At 42.2% G+C, this 24414-nt stretch overlaps 1 protein-coding gene across 1 annotated transcript in view; it reads right to left on the reverse strand.

The window, feature by feature from the left end:
- Positions 1-24414, reverse strand: part of SND1 (staphylococcal nuclease and tudor domain containing 1) — a 444881-nt gene that overhangs the window by 351540 nt on the left and 68927 nt on the right. The window contains exon 10 of the mRNA XM_012473984.2: positions 22189-22302. Within this exon, the coding sequence (XP_012329407.2) occupies positions 22189-22302 (114 nt within the window). The remainder of the gene's footprint in view (positions 1-22188; positions 22303-24414) is intronic.

A 24414-nucleotide genomic window follows, 5' to 3' on the forward strand; every position in this document is an offset into this window, starting at 1 on the left:
GCCCTATTAGTATGGCAGACAGGCATTAATAGGAAGTTTTTCCTACTCTAGATTTTAAAAAAGAAAAAAAGGCCGGGAGTGGTGGCTCATGCCTGTAATCCCAACACTTTGTGAGACCGAGGCAGGTGGATCACGAGGTCAGTAGTTTAAGACCAGCCTGGCCAAGATGGTGAAACCCCATCTCTACTAAAAATACAAAAATTAGCCAGGTGTGGTGGCAGGTGCCCATAATTCCAGCTACTCGGGGAGGCTGAGGCAAGGAATTGCTTGAACCTGGGAGGTGGAGGTTGCAGTGAGCCAAGGTCGTACCACTGCACTCCAGTCTAGGCAATAAAGCGAGACTCTGTCTCAAAAAAAAAAAAAAAAAAAAAAAAGTACTAAACGAAGCTGAGTAGGGTTCAGAGGATCTGGAATTATAATTCTCCAAAGAAGTCATCCAACAGAGAGGTTTCTGGCCTCTTCAGAATGTAAGTTACTATCTCTAGTGACCCTCAGGGAGAGTGACCGTTGCAGAAGCTCAAAGCTACTGAAAATGACACTAATTCTGCCCTTTGCTGACACCACAGTGGAAAATGAGAAATACCCTTTAATTTGATGCAATTTAAACATCAGCCAGAGACACACATCTTGGTGGCACATGTTGTCCTCTCGAATCATCAGTTCTGGCTTGGATCAGTCCAGCGTTCATGCACGCTTTCACACTAACACAACATCCTGCCTCTCAGAATACCTAGGCCCAGCTACCAGCTGCCCATCAAGTAGATCTCTTCACTAAAGACTACAAAGAACACCTTTCTGAAGTTCTTGCAAGACTTACCTTCCGACTAAGAAAAGCTAGATGGCAAATCTTAATGCTCGGTTACCAGAAAGCATTCTGGGAAACTGTCCAACCCCACAGTGAGAGGATTCGAGTTGAGAACAACTGAAAACAAGATAACAGAGCCCAGCAATTTCAGGGTATTAGATTTAATAACGAGGAAACCCTTACCTGACTCTCGGGAAACACTGAGGGGATTAATAAGGCTTTTAAGGAGATCTGAGCTACCCCAAAAGAACACTAAATAAGCACACAGTGTCATCATTTATTAAAAGCAAAGTTGAAATAGAGGAATCTACTGTGTTCCATTCGAACAAGTGGGCCTTTTAAAGTCACCTGCAGAAGAGAAATGATTAGGTCTCCTGAGGGCCATACCAGGTACACAGCTGAAGGCAATGTTAGCAAAGCGTGAGGAAGAAGGAGGAAGGGCTAGTAGAGAAGCACATCACCAAGCAACACTCAACACAGAGGCTTGCAATCCTTTTTCAGAATTAGAATCACCTACCATACAAAAATGCCTACACTCCACTCCCAGAGATTTGCTTTAATTATTCTAGTTAAGGCCTGAGCGGTGGTTGTTTTATTTTGTTTTCGAGTTCCCCCAAGCGATTTTAAGGTAAAAGAATAAGCAAACAAAAAACAAACAGGTAAAGGACAAAGGGGGAAAGGGGCATTTCAAGGAGCCATCTTATAAAATCACATTCAATATTTAAGAGTCATTTTAGATTTTACTTCCTGAGAAAGTTAATTATAAACACGGCAAATCAAGTCTGGAATGAAATTTACCCATCCGAGTATCCTGATTATGTTACAGGTATTTTTATGGGAGAATAAAAGTTTCCAGGTAAGTTTCATAAATCAGGCCACATTATGGCTCTTAAGGAAACAAGGCCCAAACCATAGGACAGAGAAGAGAAGTCAGACACTATTACTATGTTAGTGATTTTCTCTCCCTACTTCCAGAGGAGACAGATAAGTAGTAATAAACCTTTTTAAGGAAAGAGCTTTCCAGATGGGAAATATTTAAACTCATCATTTAAAAAATGAGTGGCTATGACATCTTTATTATGGAATAAGTAAAAATTCTCCAAAGTGTAAAAGAATATGATTACTTCATATAAGTCTTAAAGCAGGCTAAACAACATTTGCATCTACAAGATTTGATATGGTTTTGATGTCATCACTTTCAAGACATAAGACCCCCATCCAGAATCAATCTCACTGGATCTCCACTTCTACCACAGCCACTCAGGACACACGAAAAAAGTGGTTCTCAATCCCGGTTGCACATCAGAAGCATCTGAAGAGCTCTGGAGGGTGGAGGGAAGAAAAGCTACATAGACCACTTCTCACCCCCTTGGAAATTCTGATTCAGTAGACCAGGGGCATGTATGCTAATTAAGAGCTACCTGGGTGATTTCTGATATGCAGTCTGGGGTTGAGAACTGAGTTAAAAACATCTATTCTTAACGTTTTTCCTCTGCATTATTCTGCTGATTGAGCCATGTTGCTACAAAGTCAGACCCAAAGCAGGCAATAATCGGTTCTGCTGCTCCATACACTGATGAGTTACTGTGATTCTTTAGGGGCTCTAATTTAGTGGATTTGAGACACTGATGAGTTCATGGTTTTTTTTCTCATTAGTCTTTTATTGCATTCCAAGTTGTGTGTGCTTTTTATTCCAAATCAACACATAAAAAATAATGCTTAAAAAAAAACCCAAGCTACTTGCTAAAGAAAATGGCTTTTTTACAAACCTTATCCATTCAATAGATGCCTAATAAATAAAAGAAAGGTACTCCACACAAACACACACAAAGCCAGACATGTGTCCATTACAAACAAATAAAGCCAGTTATCCTTACAGCCGGAGAGATTACAGAAACCTGTTTTTCCCTGAACCTTAAAACAACACCTGGGATCTGTGCTTGCAGGCAGCAAGAATTTAATCATGGACAGCAACCTAAGCACAGACTTAGCAAGGGCGAATCTGCCAGCAAGAAGTGCAACTGCTTTATGCTGGCAATAAGGGGAAGAAGAAAACGAGCATTGTGCATAGGATGTCTTTCCACTCAGAGGATCTCTTCTAGTCAATCTTTTACCACTATGACTTTAAGACTATGACTACCACTATGACTTTAAGACTATGACTTTAAGGTCAAAAGAATTTCCAGAGCAACATATCAGAGACCATTCTCATCAGCCCCTGCCTGATTTCTTGTCCAGACAGAGGCAGGTATGCAAATTAATCATGTACTAAACCCTCAGACCTAGGACAAGAAACAGGCATCCAGACCAAGACCAAGTCCAACTTGGAATGTGGCATTTTACTTCTACATCTCTTCCATGGCTGTCCCTGGGATGCTGAGTCTTAGCCACTAATGTGCCATATGCCCTAAAATGAGTTACACTCTCCCTTGATGGGGGCATTTTGGTTGGATTTATTACCACCTACCCAGGGGGCAGAACAGCTAGAGGCTTCATTAAAGCTAAGATAGCTCCAAGTGATCCCCTGAGGATGCAGGCCAGGGGAGGCCAGAAGATTATCACCAAAGAAATCATGACGGTTGCCTGGGCCTCAGAAAGCACCCAGCACTAGGGAGAAGCAAGTTATTAAAAAAGACAATAAAATAAATAAATCAGCCTTCTGGGTTCACATAAATATTTCACTAATCAGTAAAAGGACAGTAAAGGGAATATAGAAAGAGCGCCTAACATTTAATGGGATTTGGGTAAAAATATTATACATTCCAAAAGTTACTCAAGTGTGGCAGGAAGTCTACGAGCTAAAATTACTTTTTCAAATGACCAAGATACTAATTTATTCTTCAGAACCACAGGGAAGGACCCATACAAATGACACAGTATCACCGAATGATCACCAGCCCTGAACCCATTCTTTCCCTTACTGAAACTGCAGACACATTTCAGCACAAACCCACTGCTCTGTTTCATCAAAATTGAACCAGAGGGAGCCAATGTTGCTCCAAGCTACACACCTGTGCACAAATTAAAATATCTCCACTCACACTTCCTGTGCGTCACACACAACACACCCTGCAAGTGTCCTTCCAAAGCCCTCTACTGGCTCTTAAGGCTAGCTCTTCAGAGCCAGTAAGAGAGGAACAGGGAGAAAGTATACAAGTGGAGGCAGGAAGGTAGGAAGAAATGAGTGGGAGGCCACCCTGGAGGGTCATACAGGGTGACCCCTACAGCAAGCCAGCAACTGGTAACTTAGCTCTTACTCCTCCATCCTCCCCTGGTCTCCTAGGTTCCCTGGAGCCTGTTGATCTGAAGAGTTGATCCCCTCTGAGAGGAAGGGAGATAAGAAAAAGACCTTAGGAAAAAAGCAGCAAATAGATGCAACTTTCATTTGGGGCCTTCTCCCCTCCTACCAGTGGACTTCTTCCAGATGAAGAGGTGAGCCTTAAGCAGCTTTCAGGGCCGGGTGTGGTGGCTCACACCTAATCCCAGCACTTTGGGAGTCTGAGGCCAGTGGATCACCTGAGGTCAGGAGTTCAAGACCAGCCTGGCCATCTCTACTAAAAACGCAACAAATTAGCCTGGCGTAGTGGCGGGCGCCTGTAATGCCAGTTACTCAGGAGGCTGAGACAGGAGAACCGCTTGAACCTGGGAGGCAGAAGTTGCAGTGAGCAGAGATCATGGCATTGCACTGCAGCCTGGGCAGCAAGAGTGAAACCCCATCTCAAAAAAAAGGAAGGAAGGAAGGAAGGAAGGAAGGAAGGAAGGACGGACGGACGGACGGACGGACGGAAGGAAGGAAGGAAAAAGAAACAACTTTCAGAAAGGCCAGAGCCAAGCTTCCAGAGAATGCACTAAGAGTAATCAATGTGCTAGGCCTTGGAGCTGGAGGGAGAAGCTGCCTACAGTGAACCTTAGAGAAAGGACACACGAAAAATAATCAGAGAAGATACAAAGCTGAACATGTGAACACTGTAGAAGATCTGAGAGTGTTTTCTCATTATGCCATACAGATGTTAACCATAGAGAGTTATAGTAACTTCTGGGGATTATTGTAATATGCTTTCTGATTTCAAGGCATCAAACCAGAATATTAAGCCAGTAGAAAATGAGCAGCTCAACTGTTGAGTGACATGAAACACAGACAGTAAACTGTCCCTGGGTCTGCATTTTTCAATGGCTGCCTTCTTACCTTAAAGTGTATTTGAGATGCAGACACTAGGTTATACAGGTTGAGTATCCCTAATCCAAAAAATCAAAATGCTCAACTGCTGAAATTCTTTGAAGGCCAACATAACACTTAAAAGAAATACTCAAGGGAATATCTCAGATTTCAGATTTTCCTACTTGGGATCTTACCTAACGAGCATATGCAAATATTCCAAACTCCAAAATCCAAATCACTTCTGGTCCCAACCACTTCAGGTAGGGAATACTAAACCCGTAATCTCAACAATGTGAGTTGTAACCCCCATACATACCATACCACTTCTTTTTTTTGGTCTCACTCTTGTTGCCCAGCCTGGAGTGCAATGGCACCATCTCAGCTCACTGCAACCTTTATCTCCGAGGTTCAAGAGATTCTCCTGCCTCAGCCTCCTAAGTATCTGGGATTACAGGTGCCCATCACCATGCCTGTTTTTTTTGTATTTTTAGTAGAGACAGGTTTTGCCATGTTGGCCAGGCTGGTCTCAAACTCCTGACCTCAGGTGATCCACCTGCCTCGGCCTCCCAAAGTGCTGGGATTACATCCATGAGCCACTGCCCACAGCCACTATACCACCTCTTAAGAACAAACAAGACTAGGTTGACAGTGCTTAGACTTCACACACAGTAGACAGAACAGCTGGGGAGAACTCTCATTTGTCTAATTTCTTGCCAATCCTGAACTGGCAGCATCGTCCTCCTCAAGGTGAGGGTGTGGTATGTTTCTTTAAGCTAGCAATAGTGATTTTAATTATCTACTGGTCACTTATGCTCTTATATTTTAATTATCTATAATTGCTTTACATACACTTACTTGGGGGTGATTGTTTTTATCACAATAGGGTGCAATTTAATAATCTGTAATGTAATTGGGCAAATACTCACAAGTGTGCTGGAGAAGTACCTGACAGAGCAGCATATGGGCCAAAACAAGTAAATACTGCAGGCTGCACCCATGAAGCTGCCATGGGAGCTTTGGTGTTCCCATAAAGTGTCTCACCAGTTCCCAGCCAGGGCAACAGAAAAAAGGAGTGGTCCCCAGGAGAAGATTTACCTATCCACTCTACCCTTTATTTCAGAAGCAGCAAGTTCAGCTGTTTGGGGGGATGGGCATTCTGGCAACAAAACACAAAGGGTCTGGATCACAGCCTGCTTCTAAATAACACAAATAGATGAGGAATTAGGTGATTAGAAGGTGTACTGCCAGCAGGACTAAATATCAGCCCCTCTGGGAACAAGTATCTGTGGTACGAACTGCATACATTGTACTACAGCACAACTTACCTAAGAGCTACCTCTGATCTGAATGGACCATTTAATGCTTTGTACTTCAAGGCAAATTTTCATTTTAAGAACAAAGATATAATCATAAAAATTGGAAATAACTGGTATATCCAAAAATAGGTGAAAACTGGCTAAATTATGACACATCCACATTAACAACTGCATAGCCATTAAAAATCATGTTTTAGGAAATTATTTAAAGGCCAGAAGAAATTCTCAGTTATAAAATATGAACAGAGAAGCTGGTAAGAAGGCCATGCGATTATTAACAGCTGTGATGTTGCCTCTGGGCAGTGAAATTTAAGTAATTTGTATTCTTTAAATTTTCCCAAATTTATAAAATGATTATGTCATATTTATAATCAGGAAAAATTTCTAGGGTAGAGAAGATGAAAGCAGAAACGCAAGCCATCTATCTAATGGGGTTAATGTATGAAAATAATGAATGAAAATTAAATTGACAATGAACTATCTAGAAGCAGGTGCTCACAGGGCTCAGAAAATGTACAAAAGTGACTAGTATTGAGACTCTCATTAAAAAGGGAGAATTCAGTCTCTTCACAGAGTTAGTCTAACTCTTTTAAACCATGAGATCATTGCCAGGAAAACTTCAGAAAGGAGACAAGACAATTAAAAAGATACAGGTCAGGCTGGGCACAGAGGCTCACATCTGTGATCCCACCACTTTGGGAGGCCGAGGCGGGCAGGGGAATCACCTGAGGTCAGGTGTTTGAGACCAGCCTGGCCAACACAGTGACACCCCATCTCTACTAAAAATACAAAAATTAGCCGGGCATGGTGGCACAAGCCTGTAATTCCAGCTACTCTGGAGGCTGAGGCATGAGAATCACTTGAACCTAGGAGGCAGAGGTTGCAGTGAGCCAAGATCGTGCCACTGAACTCCAGTCTGGGTGACAAAGACTCTGTCTAAAAAAAAAAAAAGATACAGGTCACTCTTCAGAAATATAAATTACAGCCACTCTCTTTTTTTAAATTAAAGGTATTTATTTCTTTTTTATAGAGACACGGTCTCACTATGTTGCCAGGCCTGGCCTCGAACTCCTAGCCTGAAGCAATCCTCCTGCCTCAGCCTCCCATAGTGTTGGGATTACAGGCATGAGCCACCATGCCCAACCCTAGAGTCTATTTTGATATAAATTATGGTGCCTCCAAAAATGGTTGCAGGAAATATTTTCATTTGTAAAAATATGCTGAAATAAGAAAGCATGTGTTACAATAACAAAGATGACCTGTCACAGCTTCTGGTAGTTAGTGGAAATCTTGAAAAACAGGAGCTTAGGAAGAAGTCCAGCCAACATTAAGGGAGAAGGCCACCAAACCACCCAACCAACCTCCAGGTCCAGGTGGCACTTTTGGAGGCATTAGAATCCTGGTTTTTCCACTTAACCAGAGAAGGAACCCTGAACAAGCTGTCATATTTTCCCAAGGATGGGTAGAGGAGTCAACAAAATAATGCATGCCCAGCACCTCACACTCTGCCTGGGCCAGGCACATACTCAGGGCCACTTCAGATTTCCTCAGTATCCAGTGACCTCCTTTACTCAGACTCTGTAAATAATAAGCAAACTTCCTCCACAAGAAAGAATGCCCTTGGCCCATCAAAACATTCTGATCTGTTTGGCAGCTAGAAATTACATCATAAATTAATAAATCCCAAAACTGACTTTTAAATCACATCTGTGCATTTATTTAGCATAAATCAAATAATTAGTCTAACAGACAGCATTTCTCAGCCTGTAATGCTCAAAGCTGAGTCCTGAAAAGAACTCAGCAGAAGACTAGTATAAGGCCTCAAAACAAGAGCAAGATTTCCTCCATCAGTCCTAACACAGGTCGTCCACTAACACTAAAAACCTGCACACTGTCCTAGGGGGCCAGTCACAGTTCAGAAGGTGCCTGAGGATTTTGCTGTGCTGTATCCTCAACTGCCATCAAGCTCTTACCTTGTCTGTATGTACCATAAAGCACCCGTATTTTCTTCCAATCGTTTGAGGGCTGTCTGCACACACCAGAGGCAAGCACGTTCTTTAACCTGCATCCTTTTCTCTGCCTTACTGAGTTCAGCTAATATAATCGCACGTGAGGTGTGACCCCAGATCTAACAAGGCACCACTTCATAAACCTTTTCTCTTTTTATCATGAAGTAAAATTCACCCTGAAACTGTAAATAGCAGGCCCCACCTAAACATCAGCTCAAATAGTATGTTATAAACCCTAAGAAACTCTACTATTCCCTAGAGAACCCTGTTCTCTGAAGCAGATAAATTTCTTCAGGCAGAACTCTTATATCTCCTTTCACTGGAATCCTCGGGAGATGTTTTAAGCTAAGAGGGACATGTCTGCTTAGCATCTGGCTCTGAGACCTGGAGGGGGGAAATCTCACAAAGGAAATGGCAGAGATATTACTGCGCTGAAGTCTGGCTCAAAAAAGAAAAACTGCATTGTCAGAGACCAAAATCCTGGAGAGAGAGCTTTAGTAAGCCCCCAGTCTTCCACTGCTAACAGCAACAATCTAGAACAGTGGTTCTCAAGCTGAAGTGCAATAGAGACACCTGGCAATTGTGAAAAAAGAACAATCCAATCAGAGATTTTAACACAACTAGCTTAGGAACTACATCTTAAGAAAAACTGATCTGGCTTCTACTCTAGGAGAAAAAAGCTCAACTAGATTTCACTGTGAGAGTCAAGAGGGTGTGCACCTGTGCCTCTCAGCTAGGGCTTGGGGGAGGGGAGGGAGAGAAACCATGAAGGGAAAGGCAGTGGCAGTCAGTGGCAGACCCCAAATACACACTGCGACTCTGTTGTGCAATCAAAATATATGGCATCAACAGAAATCCACTTAATCTTTGTCCTCAGAGCAGTCCTGTGTAAACCCAGAAGGCTTGAAGCTCATTTGGTGCAAATGAGAAGCAATAATGTTGGGTAGCCATATTTTGCAGTGAATCTAACAGTTAACAATCAAATGATTTGCCCTTGTAGAACTTTGCATCGGGGGATACCTCAGAACCATACATATGGACATAATTTCCCTAGCAGGGAAGGGTACCTAGGTAAAAGACAGATGTACCAAGGTCAAATAGCAGCCAGAAATAACAAAGAGTCCCTACTCCTCAGCTTCAGAACTGTTCAGAAATTACTTTAGGAACACCAAGACCACTGAAAGATATACAAGCGTAAGGATGGGAGAGTCAAAACTACTTCCTTAGATTTTACATCTTCCCGGTCCTCTACTGCATTAAGATCAGTAACCTCAAATACCATGACGGACTTTACATCCCTCAATTAGCCACGGCGGTAAGTTACAATTAGGCAGAAAAGACAGATTCAGTGTGGACTTAAGGTAAAGGGAGAAAAGGGAAAATAAAACTAACTCCTTCATTCCTCACTCCCTTGTATTAATCCTGACCAACACCAAGACAGTAATAATGAACACCAAGCTAGGGAGAGGGAAGAGAGAGAGAGAGAGAGAGAGAAAGTTAAAGATGGATGTGAAAAAGGGAATGAGAAAGAATTTGGAAAAGTATCTTGAATCACAGCTGTTTAAAGCCTGATTCCTTCCATAGGCATCAAGAAAGTTAATCTTACAGTCTCTAAACTGGAATTTTGAAGCCTCCTACTACTATATACAAACACCAAAGTTGAAACTTGACATTACAAACAAGCCAGAATGAGGAACACTGTACCACATCATGAGCATGCTGCATGCATTCACTCGTTTAAAGGCAAGACTCCACAGTAGGGGCCGGGCGCGGTGGCTCACGCCTGTAATCCCAGCACTTTGGGAGGCCAAGGCGGGTGGATCCCGAGGCAACAGATCGAGACCATCCTGGTCAACATGGTGAAACCCCATCTCTAATAAAAGTACAAAAAATTAGCTGGGCGTGGTGGCGCGTGCCTGTAATCCCAGCTACTCGGGAGGCTGAGGCAGGAGAATCGTCTGAACCCAGGAGGCGGAGGTTGCGGTGAGCCGAGATCGCGCCATTGCACTCCAGCCTGGGTAACAAAAGCGAAACTCCGTCTCAAAAAAAAAAAGACTCCACAATGATCAGTGAGGTGTCTTCTTGAAATCAGTATCTACAAGCTACAGATTTAGAGATTTTACCAATTAAGATATAAATTTATTTAACTTCTAGGAGCAGAAGGATATTGGTCTTGCTTAAACTGTACAAATGTAGTTTTCTAGAATAAATTGTATTTAATAAACAGTGTAAATGTGGTTGCTCAAGAAAACTAGAATACAGTTTCGTTGTTGTCCATGTTTTAAAAAGTGACTCAGGTTAAAGATGCCACTCTTTCTGGCTGAACCCAAAGCCAGACAGCTAAAGGGCAGCAGTCAACTTCAACAATGCTAAGCATTCATTTGCAGGCTCCTACAGCATCCAAAACAGAGCACAGAGGATTTCTGAGCAACACAAGACAGGGGCACGTAAGAACAACAACATGCTCGTTTGTAAGGTCTGCGGGAACAACTAATAGAACGACCAACTGTGTTGGTCAGAAATGACCTCATCATTCAAATCCAAGTTTACAAATTCCCTCTGCATTCCAAGAGAGAGGGTAGCAGGTGGAAATGGAAGGAATCACAGTGTGGGATGGGGAGGTAATTCAAAGAAATCCAGATGAAAACTAAAGTAGCAGAAGCACATACCTATACTCTTACCATTCAGATACTTCCAGGAATATGTGCAAGTCAAAATGCAATAGCAAACAAAGAAACAAATAAACCTTTTGAGAATCATGAGGTGAGGAAGACAACGTGCTTGGGCAAAAGGGCCAAAGTCTCCAAATCCTCCATCTCTGGGGTTGGCACAAGAGAAGGGAGGGAGCGTGTTCCCACTGGAGCACACTCCACTATATTGCTAGACAAAGAGACAAGAGAGAGACATTCAACACGATCAACTTTTGCCCTCAGAATGCATTTATTGCTGGGTGATGGGGTGAGAGACGAAAGGCTGTAGGATTTTATCACACTGAGTTTCCAATTTGTCAGGTTCCATCTACAATATCAGATATCCTGGGACTAATGTGTATCTTTTAGGATTGAGACTCTCTCTCCAGCAGAGCCCAGTGACAACTTTCTACCTGCTAGATGGCTATCTAATAACAAGGGGTCCAAACGCTGTTACAACTGGCCTCTCACTTGAGGAGCTTATGTTTTCCTGGACTCTGGCAGCGCTCAGGCCATGCAGCTCCAGAAGAGGGGTAACTTGGCAGGCAAACAAGAGTGTCTAGGCTGAAAGAACCAGTCAGTCCTCTGAGGAAAGAACAAGAGAGGTGAGGGAAGGAAGGAAAAATCAAAAAAGCTTTAGAAGAGTGAAGAGGCAGGCACCACAGAGCAATCTGCAAAGGCAGGACAGAGCCTGGCTCAAGCAGCTGGGAGGAATCCTGCATGTTTTCCTGAGGAAAAATGCTGAGCCGGCTACGCTGAAAGGAACAGTGAAGGGCTGGGCTAACTTCTTTCCCCTTTATAAGAAATAGAAATAAATAAAATAAGCTGCTTTGAGCGATGTCAAGTCTCCCTCCTCTTAAAGTACAAACTGGCCTAATAATCCTGGATGTCCCAATGGCTAAAACCAGCATATGGAACTGTCTGCCAATTCTCCCATGCGGAACACAGTGCACTCACTCATAGCAGCTGCAGTATGAAGTAGAGGAAAGGGAGTCCAATCAGAATCAGGTGGGCAGTGCAGTCTGGACCCCCACCCATGGGGACCAAGCCTCAGGCCAGCAAGAGCCTGAGGGAGACGGGAGGCTGGAAGAGGAGCCCCGGGTACACAGCCCCTCCCAGACCTCCACCTACCGCTTCCGCATGCCAGTCGTTCTAAAACAAGCCTCTCCAGCTGGAGAAGCAGATGCTAAAGGCAGCTCCATACGAATATGAATGTGGTTTTCTCCTAATTGTGGCCCACCTTACAAAAGACAACAGCATGTGAAAAAAGTCCAGCATTCCCAGTAATGATGAGGAACATGTCCTAGGAAAGGCAGAGTGGTAGAATTAGAAAAACAAGTGTCAGCATATTCTGCCCATCCCCATATCCCCAAATTATGAACAATGAGTAAAGATCTCCAATGAGAATGCAATGAGACACCATAACACCTGAGTATCAACTATGTACTAGGCAGTTAGTTAGCAACAGATTTGAAGAAATGACAAATCTACATGACCCAGAAAAATCAAACTGAGTAGGGAAGGAGAAAAAAGTGCAGAAAAAAATGAAAAAGTATTTTACAGCAGAACTACAGGCGTCCATCATGTGGGCTATCCAGAATCAGCAGGACAGCAGAGGTAAGCAGATTCTGAGACCAATGTCTGAACACACACAAAGGGAATAGTTCTGCTTATCCACACTAATTGCCCAATAAAGTGAAACAAGGATGAAGGCTATTACATCAAGTGGCTTCTAGCAGAGAAATGAAAAGACAAGGAACACTAAGCCTCCAGCATGTCTTTACAGCTCAACTGAATAGAGACCCTACTGTGAAACAGCAATACTCCTTGGTGGCCACCAATACACTACTGAACCAGGCAAAGGCATTTGCCAAAAACAAACGGATATCAGAGTAGATGGTGAAACTAACAGCTGTTCATTGTCAGGCCACGCCCGGTGGCTCACACCTGTAGTCCCAGCACTTTGGGAGGCCGAGGGAGGCAAATCACCTGAGGTCAGGAGTTCGAGACTAGCCTGACCAACATGGAGAAACCCCAACTCTACTAAAAATACAAAATTAGCCAGGCATGGTGGCTCATGCCTGTAATCCCAGCTACTCGGCAGGCTGAGACAAGAGAATCGCTTGAACCCGGGAGGCGGAGGTTGTCGTGAGCCGAGATTGCACCGTTGCACTCCAGTCCAGGCAACAAGAGCAAACTCCGTCTCAAGAAAAAAAAAAAAGAGTTGTCCAATGTGAACAGCCGATAAACTGACCGTAAATTTTCAGAGGAAGGCTAAAATGAAAAGTGACATCAAAAATATGCCTAAGCAATTGGCCTGTCATTCGCTAGGGAAAAAAAATCATTTGTGTCCTTCAGCTTCCCATTCCAGTCTCGGTTCTGATAAGCCTTTGCTAGAGCAGTGACAGAAATGATGCTGCTTCATCCATAATCCATCATCCAGTCTAAAGTCTACCTAGTGACCACAACACACACACATACTTGTCAGGATTAGAGACAGGAATCCTAAAATTCTAAACACCCTACTCATAAAAATAATTTCCCAGACCCACAGTTCCTAAAGTACAAGAGGAACTTAAATGTTTGGTTTCTGAACTGCACAAAATTTTCCCAGTACAAAGCTAATTAGCCCACCAAGGAATGAAACCTAAAGCTCTGGCCTGCAAAAATGTGAAGCACTGGATGACTGCACTACACTTGCCCTGAATATAAACATTATGCAAAAAAAAAAAAAAAGTAATTTATCTAAACACAGTGTAGGTAGCTCTGCAATCAGTATCTCATAAATAAAGAGAGAAAGATGAAGGGAAAGCTCTCTAATTGATTTTAAAATTAGTTCCAAGCAAAGAAATAATCCGACAACCAACAAGGTCGACCACAATAAAATACATATATATACCCCTCAGAAAAAAGTGCAGCTATAAACTTGAATGAATCAAGATGCCTGAACTACTATGAAATGAAGATATTCAGAAAAGCCTGAATCAGAGTAGAGGTGTTGAAAGAAAGTCAATTGGGGACCAATTTTCAAAAGCACTTAAAATCCTGAAATTAACCCCTCTGGTGGACTGAACTCAATCTGCACTGTGCTAATGGAATACACATTATGAGGAAAACCACCACACTGAGAGAGGCAGGGAGAGTCAACCCAATGGCAGCAACTAGATTAAAACTGGGAGTGTGGAAGAGGAAGTGCCTATAGAAAACAGCCATGTGTGACCTAGCCAGCAAAACAAGTAATCCAATTAGGAAGCAGTAAAAAACAGGAGTGCAAAACCTTCCTCCTGAGACAGATACCAGCACATTGGCTCAAGCCAAGATGGCTGTCAGAGCAATCAAGGAGGTTAGCCATGGATTGGGAGATGGTAAAAATGATGCCCACTCACCAGCAATATATGGAATTAGGTTTATGCCTCAGCAGATACTCTGATTCAAACATTTGTTAAATGCTTACTTATTCACAGCACTCTGTAAGATTCTGAAAGAAGAGATATGAAGCTGGGAAGACCCTGCCATTCCTGGCCTTGGTAGAGGTTACAATTCACAATGGAAAGTAGGTGAGTACACAAATAAACAGTGCAGGCGGCTACAGAGAAGGGAAAGATGGTGTGTATGGAAGTCTCTGGCCTAAAGGAGCCTTCAAGAACTAGAAAGAGGGTTACCTCAGCACAGCAGGTATGGTAAATGCTCACAGGGCAGTGAATATGATGGTGCTGTCAACTCTGGAAACAAGACAGAACTACTGCAGATCACAGGACTGAGAAGAGAAAAGAAGTATGAACATGCCAGCACTAGAAAGATTTAGATAAATTGAAAATGTAGAACTGTGATACTGATGATTAAAGGAAGAGAGAGAGATGGATTGCTAGAAGTAAATGCACCCAGTTCAGGGATAAACCACCAAGATCCACTAGGAGACTGTTAAAATCCCAAAAACATGATTTGAAGGAGATAAGCAAGATCCTGGGAAAGGGAATATATAACTAAAGGAAATGAAAGAAAATATAATTTGTAATAGAGAGAAGAAAGGAAATCAAAGGGCAATAAGACAGGCAGCACATGCTGTCTTCTCCAGTTTAATATTCACTTAGAGATATCAGTGAAATGTGCACTTCAGTAAAAGTCTGCTATCTACCCAGACGCCAAATGTCTTGACCTCATCACAAGGAGACAGGCTTGTCCCCCTACTCCCTGACCTCTACTGCTGAGAAATAGGTATTAAACTATTAATTTAGATATTAATCTTAAAAATCAGGACATATATATCCTGGAATCTTAAACAGATGAGCTAAGACCCACCCACAGTCTTCTAATAGTAATTTTTTTCAGTCTTATAACAAAGCAGATTTCAAGTGTTCTTCTCAAAAATGCCCAGATCAAACAAATTTGAAACTCGTGCAGAATGCCTCCGCCAGCCTCTGACATATTCCACATCTTTTGATCACATTGCTACAGTCCCAAAATCTCTCCATTGGAGACTAGTGAAATGCTATATCCATTTCAAAGAGATTTTGCTTTTCTCCAAGGTCCTTAATGCCAAGCTGGAGTCCCTCTCTAATTTGCTATTTGCCTTATGCTCCCGGTCACAAGCAGCAGATCACAGTGAGTAGGTCTACTGGCCTGCCCCAATTTCACTTAGGGTCTCTAACCCCACAGCTTTCTGTTAATATGTATCTCAGAGTCGGCAAAGTCAGCTTGAGGGTCCAGAGGGACCAGTCACTTTGCTTTTAGAAATCTAAACTGGAGGGAATTGGTTGAAAATCTCTTTTAATGGCAAAGCACCCCAGAGCCCAGTACAATGAATGAAGTTATCAGTGCCTTACATGACCCTGCCTCTGACAAGAAGCCCTTAAGAATCCCAGGGCATCACTAATAATGCATCTCTCTCTCCCACTTGCCTGCCCAGGAGAGCCAGGCAGGCCAGGGCCAGGAGATGGACTCCCCAAATGAAGGCAGCAAGGACACTGGGAGATTCAGCAGATGACATCTTTAACAAAACTGATCCTTTAGTGCCTAGGTCTAAATATTTAGAAGACCTGGTGTGAACAAACCTTTATGTGGTAAATAAATTCACAGGGAGAAGCCTAAAAGACAAGGTAGTGGAAATGAATAGAAGCTGGTAGCAGGGGGCGACTACCAGCTGAGGGAAAAACTCCACCTTCCGGTTTCCACACTTCCTTCCCAAAATACTAAGCGGGAGTGCTGGGAGTGGGGGCTGTCAGAGACAGAGAAACAGATACAAAGACAGAGAATGGGATAGACAGATAGCTAAGAAAAGGAATCTGAGAAAAAGGCCCAGCAACCTAAAGCAAATTTCATACATGCAACGCCTGGGGATTGGGTAAATTATGTACCTGTTTTCAAGGTAAACTTTGCTCTGTATCTCTTAGTCAACTACAATAGCACCGCAAGAGCAGACTTCAGGGAGAATAAGTCAGCCCCTTCATTGGATGCCTGGAGGCTATTTCCTTTGTCATTAACTCTCCAAGTGTAACACAAAGCCCACAGCAGCCCTGGGCAATAGAGCACTAGGCTTTCCAGTTTCAGATCAAAGCCAAGCGCTCTCTAGGAAGTCCTGAGATTGCACAATGTGTTATCTCCTTCAAGGCAGCAGCTCAGAAAACCCACAGCCCTTCTCCAAGATTGTGCACATTTCTTTATAGCAAACAACTGGATAAAACAACCTATACCTTTAGAGAAACCATGATACATGGCCAGGTTCACAAGAGCATCACATGTCAGTTTTCTTAACTGGTACTCAGCCTGAAATTGTTAACATCTCCTAAGACTTGACACTGGATTAATCCAGAAGTATGGTGCCACAGAAACCCCGTCAACAACATCAGACATATCCAACTAGAATCCTACTGAGGGAAATATTACACATCCCTCTTTTTAACTCTCCCATAACACTATCTAGCAACAAACCAAGCTGCAATCGAAATCCAAAAGTGGCTACCCATGAATTCCTGGGTAATACTGGAAAGCCTAGGGTGAAAACAGCTCCTTTGATCACAATGTTTATCCAAATACTTCCTCTGGCTCCAATTAGAAAGTAACCATATTAAGAGAGTGGAAATATGGTTAGCCATAGGCAGAAAGTTCATCTTCCTGTATAATTGAAAAGAAATGAACTAGCCTCTGTACAAAACAGAAAAAAACAATTTGTCCTACTATCCTCCAAATGTAGAGTTGTCTCAGAGGAAAAAAACATTTAAAGAATCTCCCCCATGCTTCCTTGAAGGGAAAGTCCTCCTGAGTCCTCATCTGGGAGCTAGCAGTGGAGGCCTGCCCTAGAGCTGGAATGACTGCCCCCATCTGCCTGTCCTTGAGGAAGCGGATGCCACAGACTTTCCCTCTTCACCTACTCATCTAGTTCCTTATTCTGCACCCTCTACCACTTTGTTCTTTGGTTTAGCAAAAGGCTCTGGTACCAAAAGTTCTCAGGTTATCCTCTCCATGACAAAGCCACCGGCCCCCAGGCAGAGTCCTGTAATTAGAGAGAAGGTAATCTCCTTAGCATTTTTTCATGGCCCTCTACAATCTATCTATTGCAAACCTTCATGTCTTAACAATCCTCAAGCACTTCATGTTTCAGCAACTACGAAACCACTCCCCAATTCCCAAAAAAATGCCCTTGATGTTTTCTTTGGAGATTCTACCAGCCTGTTCTAACTAAGGCAGGCCCCTATTCTTGCACACACTGCGCCTTACAGAAGGGTACCTGGCGAGGGGACAAAGGGAGAGCAGGAGCTGAAGTTTAGCTTCCATTCTGCTTGCCAAGCCACGGCCCCTGGCATGATGTTGACAGAACGAAGCAGCACCCTTCTCTAAATTTGCACAACGATGCAATCTGAACTAACAGAGGTCCTGACCCAACATCTATGCCATTAATACTTGACTGGGCTCCCCTTGCAACTGTAACAACAGCTGGTATGTAGTAAAGGAAACCAGAAACCCAAGACTCCAAGAGGATGCCAGTTGCTCTGTCTCTAAACACATATAGTTACAGTCACACTAGGATGCCAGATCTTGTACTTTTTATAAGAGCTCTGGGGAATTTTTTTTTCCTCCTCCTTCTTTTTTTTTTTTTTTTTTTTGAGACGGAGTTTCACTATTGATACCCAGGCTGGAGCGCAATGGCGCGATCTCGGCTCACCGCAATCTCCGCCTCCTGGGTTCAGGCAATTCTCCTGCCTCAGCCTCCTGAGTAGCTGGGATTACAGGCACGCGCCACCGTGCCCAGCTAATTTTTTGTATTAGTAGAGACGGGGTTTCACCATGTTGACCAGGATGGTCTCGATCTCTTGACCTCGTGATCCACCCGCCTCGGCCTCCCAAAGTGCTGGGATTACAGGCTTGAGCCACCGCGCCCGGCCCTTCTTTTTTATTTTAGTAATCCCAGGCCAGAAGAGGGGCAGTGGGGAGAAATTATTTCTTTTTTTTTTTTTTTTGGCCAGAGTTTCGCTCTGTCGCCCAGGCTGGAGTGCAGTGGAGATGATCTCGGCTCACTGCAACCTCCGCCTCCCGGGTTCAAGGGATTCTCCTTGCCTCAGCCTCCCAAGTAGCTGAGACTACAGGTGCACGCTGCCATGCCCGGCTAATTTTTTGTATTTTTTAGTAGAGACAGAGTTTCACGGTGTTAGCCAGGATGGTCTCGATTTCCTGACCTCATAATCCGCCCATCTCGGCCTCCCAAAGTGCTGGGATTACAGGCGTGAGCCACCGCACCTGGTCAGAAAATTCTTTAAGTAGAAAGGCAAGTATAAAGAAAGACTGTTGGAGCAACATCCGGTTCTCACTCAATCACGCCATTCCCCAGGTCTTTGGTCAACTGAGGCTCACCAAAAGAAAAACCAGAGTTCCTTGCTAAAGTAAGTTTTTATCAGGCATAATATTCTCTCTATACGCAAATTGCCATCACATCTTGTAAATTCAAACAACTAAGAATATTTAAATCCAAACATGCCATTCACCAGTTCAAAATTCTTCAAGACAAAAAACGTAAAATGCATGGCATATAAGCCTTCAACAACAGACCCCTGCCTAACTCCCAGGCCCATTTCTTAACACTCCCGGAAATTTAACTATACCGTATTCCAGTCATACAAAATCACTTTCAGTTCATCATATGCCCCATTTTCTCTCTCCCTTCCTGAGTATCCTGAGATGTTCATAGGACATGTTTGATCTGGCCCTGCCTATGGTTTTGTACCACTCATGCACCATCCACAGGAGCCATCCATTTTCTAGTCCCCAAAACTTACCTAATTCTTGTCATTGCTGCTCTCCAGGTCAGAAATTGTCTTCTCCCACTTCTTATCTAGCTAATTCCTAATCTCCCTTCAGGTCTTAAATGTCACTTCATCAAAGTAGCCTTTCCAGACTATGCACTCTCTTAAACTCTAAGCTTTTCTTTCATAGCACTTAACATAAATGAAATTACTTGTGTATTTCCCCTACTAGACTTTAAAGTTCCATGAGGCAGAGACAGGACATCTGTTTATTCCCTGCTGCACCCCTAGCACAGTATCTGGCGAAAAATAAGCATCTGTAAATATATATCACAATGATTACCTGTTCATGCAAATTTCCAAAGCTGCGCTATCCATAATGGTAGCCACTAGCCTCATGTGGCTATTGAGTCCTTGAAATATGCTAGAATGATTTAAAATGTGGTGCCAATGTACAATACATACCATAGTTCAAATATTTAGTTTTAAAAAGGGGGAGGTTTCGTTTATTTTTTATATTCATTAGATGTTGAAATGATATAATTTGGACATAAGTCAAATTTTAAAATTACAATGAATGTTCCTTTTTCTTTTTTAAACATAGCTACGTGAAAATTAAAAATAACAAATAGAGCTCGCATGTGTGGCTCTATATATCTGTTGGAAAGTGCTGGCCTAGAGAGCCATTCTTCCTGCTGACTCAATTCTTATCCTTGACACTCACAATGTACAGCAGCTGACTGGGAAGATCACCCAGACCATCCACCAAAACCAACTTCTCTTCTGGGTGCCTTCCACCACTGTACTCAAAGTTCACTATATTAACTTATTTCTTATGTGGCCCTCCCCAGTAAACTCTTCCAAATGAATTTAGTGAACAAATAATGGAAATCATTCCTCCATCTTCCTCACAAGCCATATGTTGTAGATTGTTGCAGCTAAGCCTTACTTAGAACTTTCTTAAAATGGAGTAAGATCTCAGGAGTGAACAGGAAGAAAAAGAAAGAAGAAAAAAAAAGAAGAAGAAGAAAAAAGAGGTAATATGCCATGTACGAGACAAGAAATTCTATAATCAGGATTCTGGCTAAACTAGCAAATATATTCCAATTCCAACAATTTCCCATCAGTCATTAGGCTAAGGAAAATGCATCTTTTACCCACTGATAAGTTCCAAAGGATCCTGGGAAAACTAAAAATACTCAGTAGTAGGTTAGTTCTTACTTCAGAAAACCTGCTATCATCCTACCTAAGCTATAACACCCCCATCCCCCTAAAAACTGCTTAAAATTCAGCAATATAATCTACATTAACATAATGCATCGGCTGATGATACAGGCACAAAAATTAACGTTCAAGAATTTCAAAGTTGTGGTTGCTGTGGGAACCTTAATTCCAACTGTATGGCACAGATGCAGAATTGTGGACTACTCCCAATACTGATAAAATTGGAGATGTGTATTTACTCTGTGCAATGAGGCAGAGCTACAGCTACTGAGAGAACCTTATTTTGGCTTTTCTAGGCTTTCATGCATTTAAATTCTCAACCTTACCATAATACTGTTTGCTGCATTAAACTGCCTCCTCTAAGGAAAAAAGAGAGAAAGAACTGATTGGCCAGACATTCAAATCACCCATCCTGTATGTGTTTTTTATGCATGATCTGATACAGAAGACAATCATATTTTTATTCTACTCTTACAGGCTGTCTATAAACTCTCACACAAATGAAAACAATGCATGAATTTCAACTTGTGAACGCACCAAGATGAGTATATGCGCAAAACATCAGAAAAGCAAATTTTACCTCTTTAGAACTACTGCACCCAACTTAGCTACCTTTTTTATTTATCCCTTTATATAACAGGGATTTTTTTATCCCATCCCTTTTATATAAAGAGATAAATAAAAAAGGTAGCTAAGTTGGGTGCAGTGGCTCTCACCTATAGTGCTACCTACTCAGGAGGCTGAGACAGAAGGACTGCTTGAGCCCAGGAGTTTGAAGTTGAATTGCACAATGATCACACCTGTGAATAGCTGCTGCACTCAGTGTGGGCAACATAACAAGACCCTGTTTCTTAAAAAAAAAAAAGAAGTGGACAGTAGATAGTACACAGAGCACTAACTTCAACCCACAATAATTAATTGCTGAAAACTGTCCAAATACTTGCCTTTGGCACTGGCTCTCACTGAGGAACTAGTTCTATAACTAGTTGACACAATCAGACACTTTAGTTATCAGAGGGCAAAAACAGAAGCAGGAAAGATGTCTGTAAAAATGACATGACCAAACTCCCAAAATGTTCAACTTTAATCCCTATTCCCAACTCTCATAACTCTTATGACTATATATCTGTCATGACTACAAAAAAATCAGTTTATCTGCACATGAAATACTAACTCGTTAAGAGTTTTCATACAAAGCATTTCTCAAAATTGATGCACCTGAGTCATACACCAACCTATCTGCCAAAGAGCCAGAAAATAGCAAACAGTTTAACTACTATAGTTACCACCTGCAAAAAATGAATAGGTGACCCCAGTGAATATATATACAAAGATTCATTTCTTCCTAGAGCAAAACATAAAGAACTATCAAATCAAAATGACCAGCAGAAACGGGTCCTATTACAAGGTACACAAGATACAGACCTTCTCCTCTCCTTATTCACAGAAAATTAAGATCTTGTTAATAAAACTCATCCACCATCCCACATATCCCAACCCCCACTGCACTCAAGCCCCCTGGGGAGAAGGGCCAACAGTGCCCATGTGAAATGCAGCAGAGCAGTGGGTGTGGGCCCCAAGACACTCAGACCTGCCCAATGGTAGTCAGGCTATAAATATTAGAAAATAATACTGTGGAGACGTAAATACTTGTCCCTTTGCATTCTCACATGTATGTATCATATATGAATTAATTCTGGCTTCTTCCTTTTGGTTTATGCAAACAGGCGCAGCAGTTTCCCTATTCTCACCTGGGTGTTCTCCCCCTCCAGCCTCGGTGGTCGGATACTGGACAGATGAATCGTCTTGTAATCGCCCGAGTTCAGCTTCACAACAATGGCATCAGCATTCAGAACCTGCATCACCTGTGAGCAAAAAGGAACATGCTTAAACCTGATTCTGTGTGCCCTATCACATGTCCAAGAGCAAGGCCCACCACCCTCACAGGTAGAAAGTGAGATCAACAGCCATTTATGGGAGAAACGTATCATCCTTCATGGTGCGACAATGTCAAGAGAAAACTATGCTATAATTATCAGTTCCCAGAGAACTTATTATGATTTCTCAATAAGACAAAATCTGTATTATTCATAAAGATGGTCAACCTTTTTTATCTTTGCCCTGACCAAGATGTGTGGTTAACTATAAAGCTTAAGAACTGGAAATCCTGTCTCTACATGTAATTGAAGATTTTCCTCGAAATAGCTTCTAAACTAAAATCAAAATCTCAATGTGAATCTAGGAAAAGAGGCAATGGTTGGATTTGAAGAAGATACCAGCACTGGATGAGAAGGAACCAAAATAGGATGCCCCAATAGAAAGCAGAAAAATCAAAGGCAAGTGAAGGGCAAAAAGAATTGTCATCTCAGCATGGGAAAGGAGATGCTCAGCTGTTAATCTCACAGGCAGAAACATTAAATTACTAAGATATTACCTCAGATACTCTGAAAGCCACCTTTTCAGAGCACTACTACCACAGACATCTTTGTTTTGGAACCCACAATCAGTAACACAGGACCCCACCCTCAGAATAAAAAGAACTAATCAGGGATAAATTACAAGGACATGTAGTCAAAGGACAAAAGCATAAACATTCCTCTGTGAAGATTATCAGAACATTCTACCATGTGTACAGAATAAAACTCCATACAAACCAGGATCTTACCACATCAGGGTTGTAACTAGATCCCATAATCCAGCTAACAGTCTACAATTCACCTAATTATATTCAATGCCTGTTGTTCCAAGCCTTTTTTTTTTTCAAGCCACACTTTATTACAAGGTAGCTGCAGACTACAAAATACTGTCAACATCCACTTCATCTGCAGAATCAAAATCAAACTCTTCTAGGCTTCAACTGGGCCTCTTTAATAGCTACCAAACTGAACAAACTTACAGGGTCAGCTGCCACACAGCGAGGGTGGACTGGCAAAATTTCCCTCCTCTTTCATGCGTGAAACAAAAGGAGCTAGACTCTTTTTTGCCATCATGGATGTCATACCGATAAGTATCTTAAAGGAGCCCTCCCTTTTCTTGAAGGGCCTCAAATCTTCTAAACAGAATGTATCCATTTACTCGCAGCTTCCTCCAAAAACAGGAATTCTCTACCTTTTCCCAAGAACCTGCCAACCATACACCAGAAACACAAAGAACCAGCCAACCACACACCAAAGAGTAAGGGATGCCTTAAGAAACAATCTGAAGAAAGATATAAAACAGAAACAAGTGAGAAATGATATATAACAGAAAATAGCAGGAGTTAAGTGTTATCAAACAGAATTAATGAAAAAAGAAAGACGACAGCTGGAATCAGTCTGTAAGTCCATAGAAGCTTTACTATGGCTGGTGGATGGGAAGATATCCCTGGGTTTTACCACTGTAAGCAATGGAAGCAGTGTAGAGAAGAACAGCCCAGCAATCAGAAAAGTAATGAAACTTCTAAGAAAGAACTGAGTAGATCAGAAGTAGAAATTTTTAATTTTCTACTATACTTAAGATTAACTTACAACCCTGAAAGCAGCAAAAAGACAAACTTAAATAACCATAACTATTCTCCTATAGCCTTTTTTGGCAGATCTGAGAATCATAGGCTAACCACTAAAACCCAGAGAGTCAGAACCCAAAATTCATCTGGCCAGAAAAACGTGAAGATCAATGGTAATCAAAGGCAGGATGAGTGATCATACCAGGACCAAGGTCAGGGCTGGTTACTCCAAACCAAACAGCCCCTTAATGCCAGCCCAATCACAAAAACACATCCATGAATTTAGAAATTAAAAACTGTCTAGACAGTATAACCAAAAATACATCAGTCACTGAAAGAAAAAATAGAGTACATCTTACTCCCATTACCATCTAAACATTCGAATGTCAAGTAAAAACGTCCACAATAATGGAATTCCAGCAGCCGGCTGGACAACTGACCAAAAAGAAAGACCCCAGCCAATGATTTCCCTGTCCTTCAAAATCCCACATTT

The sequence above is a fragment of the Aotus nancymaae genome, unplaced genomic scaffold (genome assembly GCF_030222135.1).
Source record: "Aotus nancymaae isolate 86718 unplaced genomic scaffold, 86718_ANA_hifiasm-v0.15.2.pri h1tg000002l, whole genome shotgun sequence".
NCBI classification, from domain to species: domain Eukaryota; kingdom Metazoa; phylum Chordata; class Mammalia; order Primates; family Aotidae; genus Aotus; species Aotus nancymaae.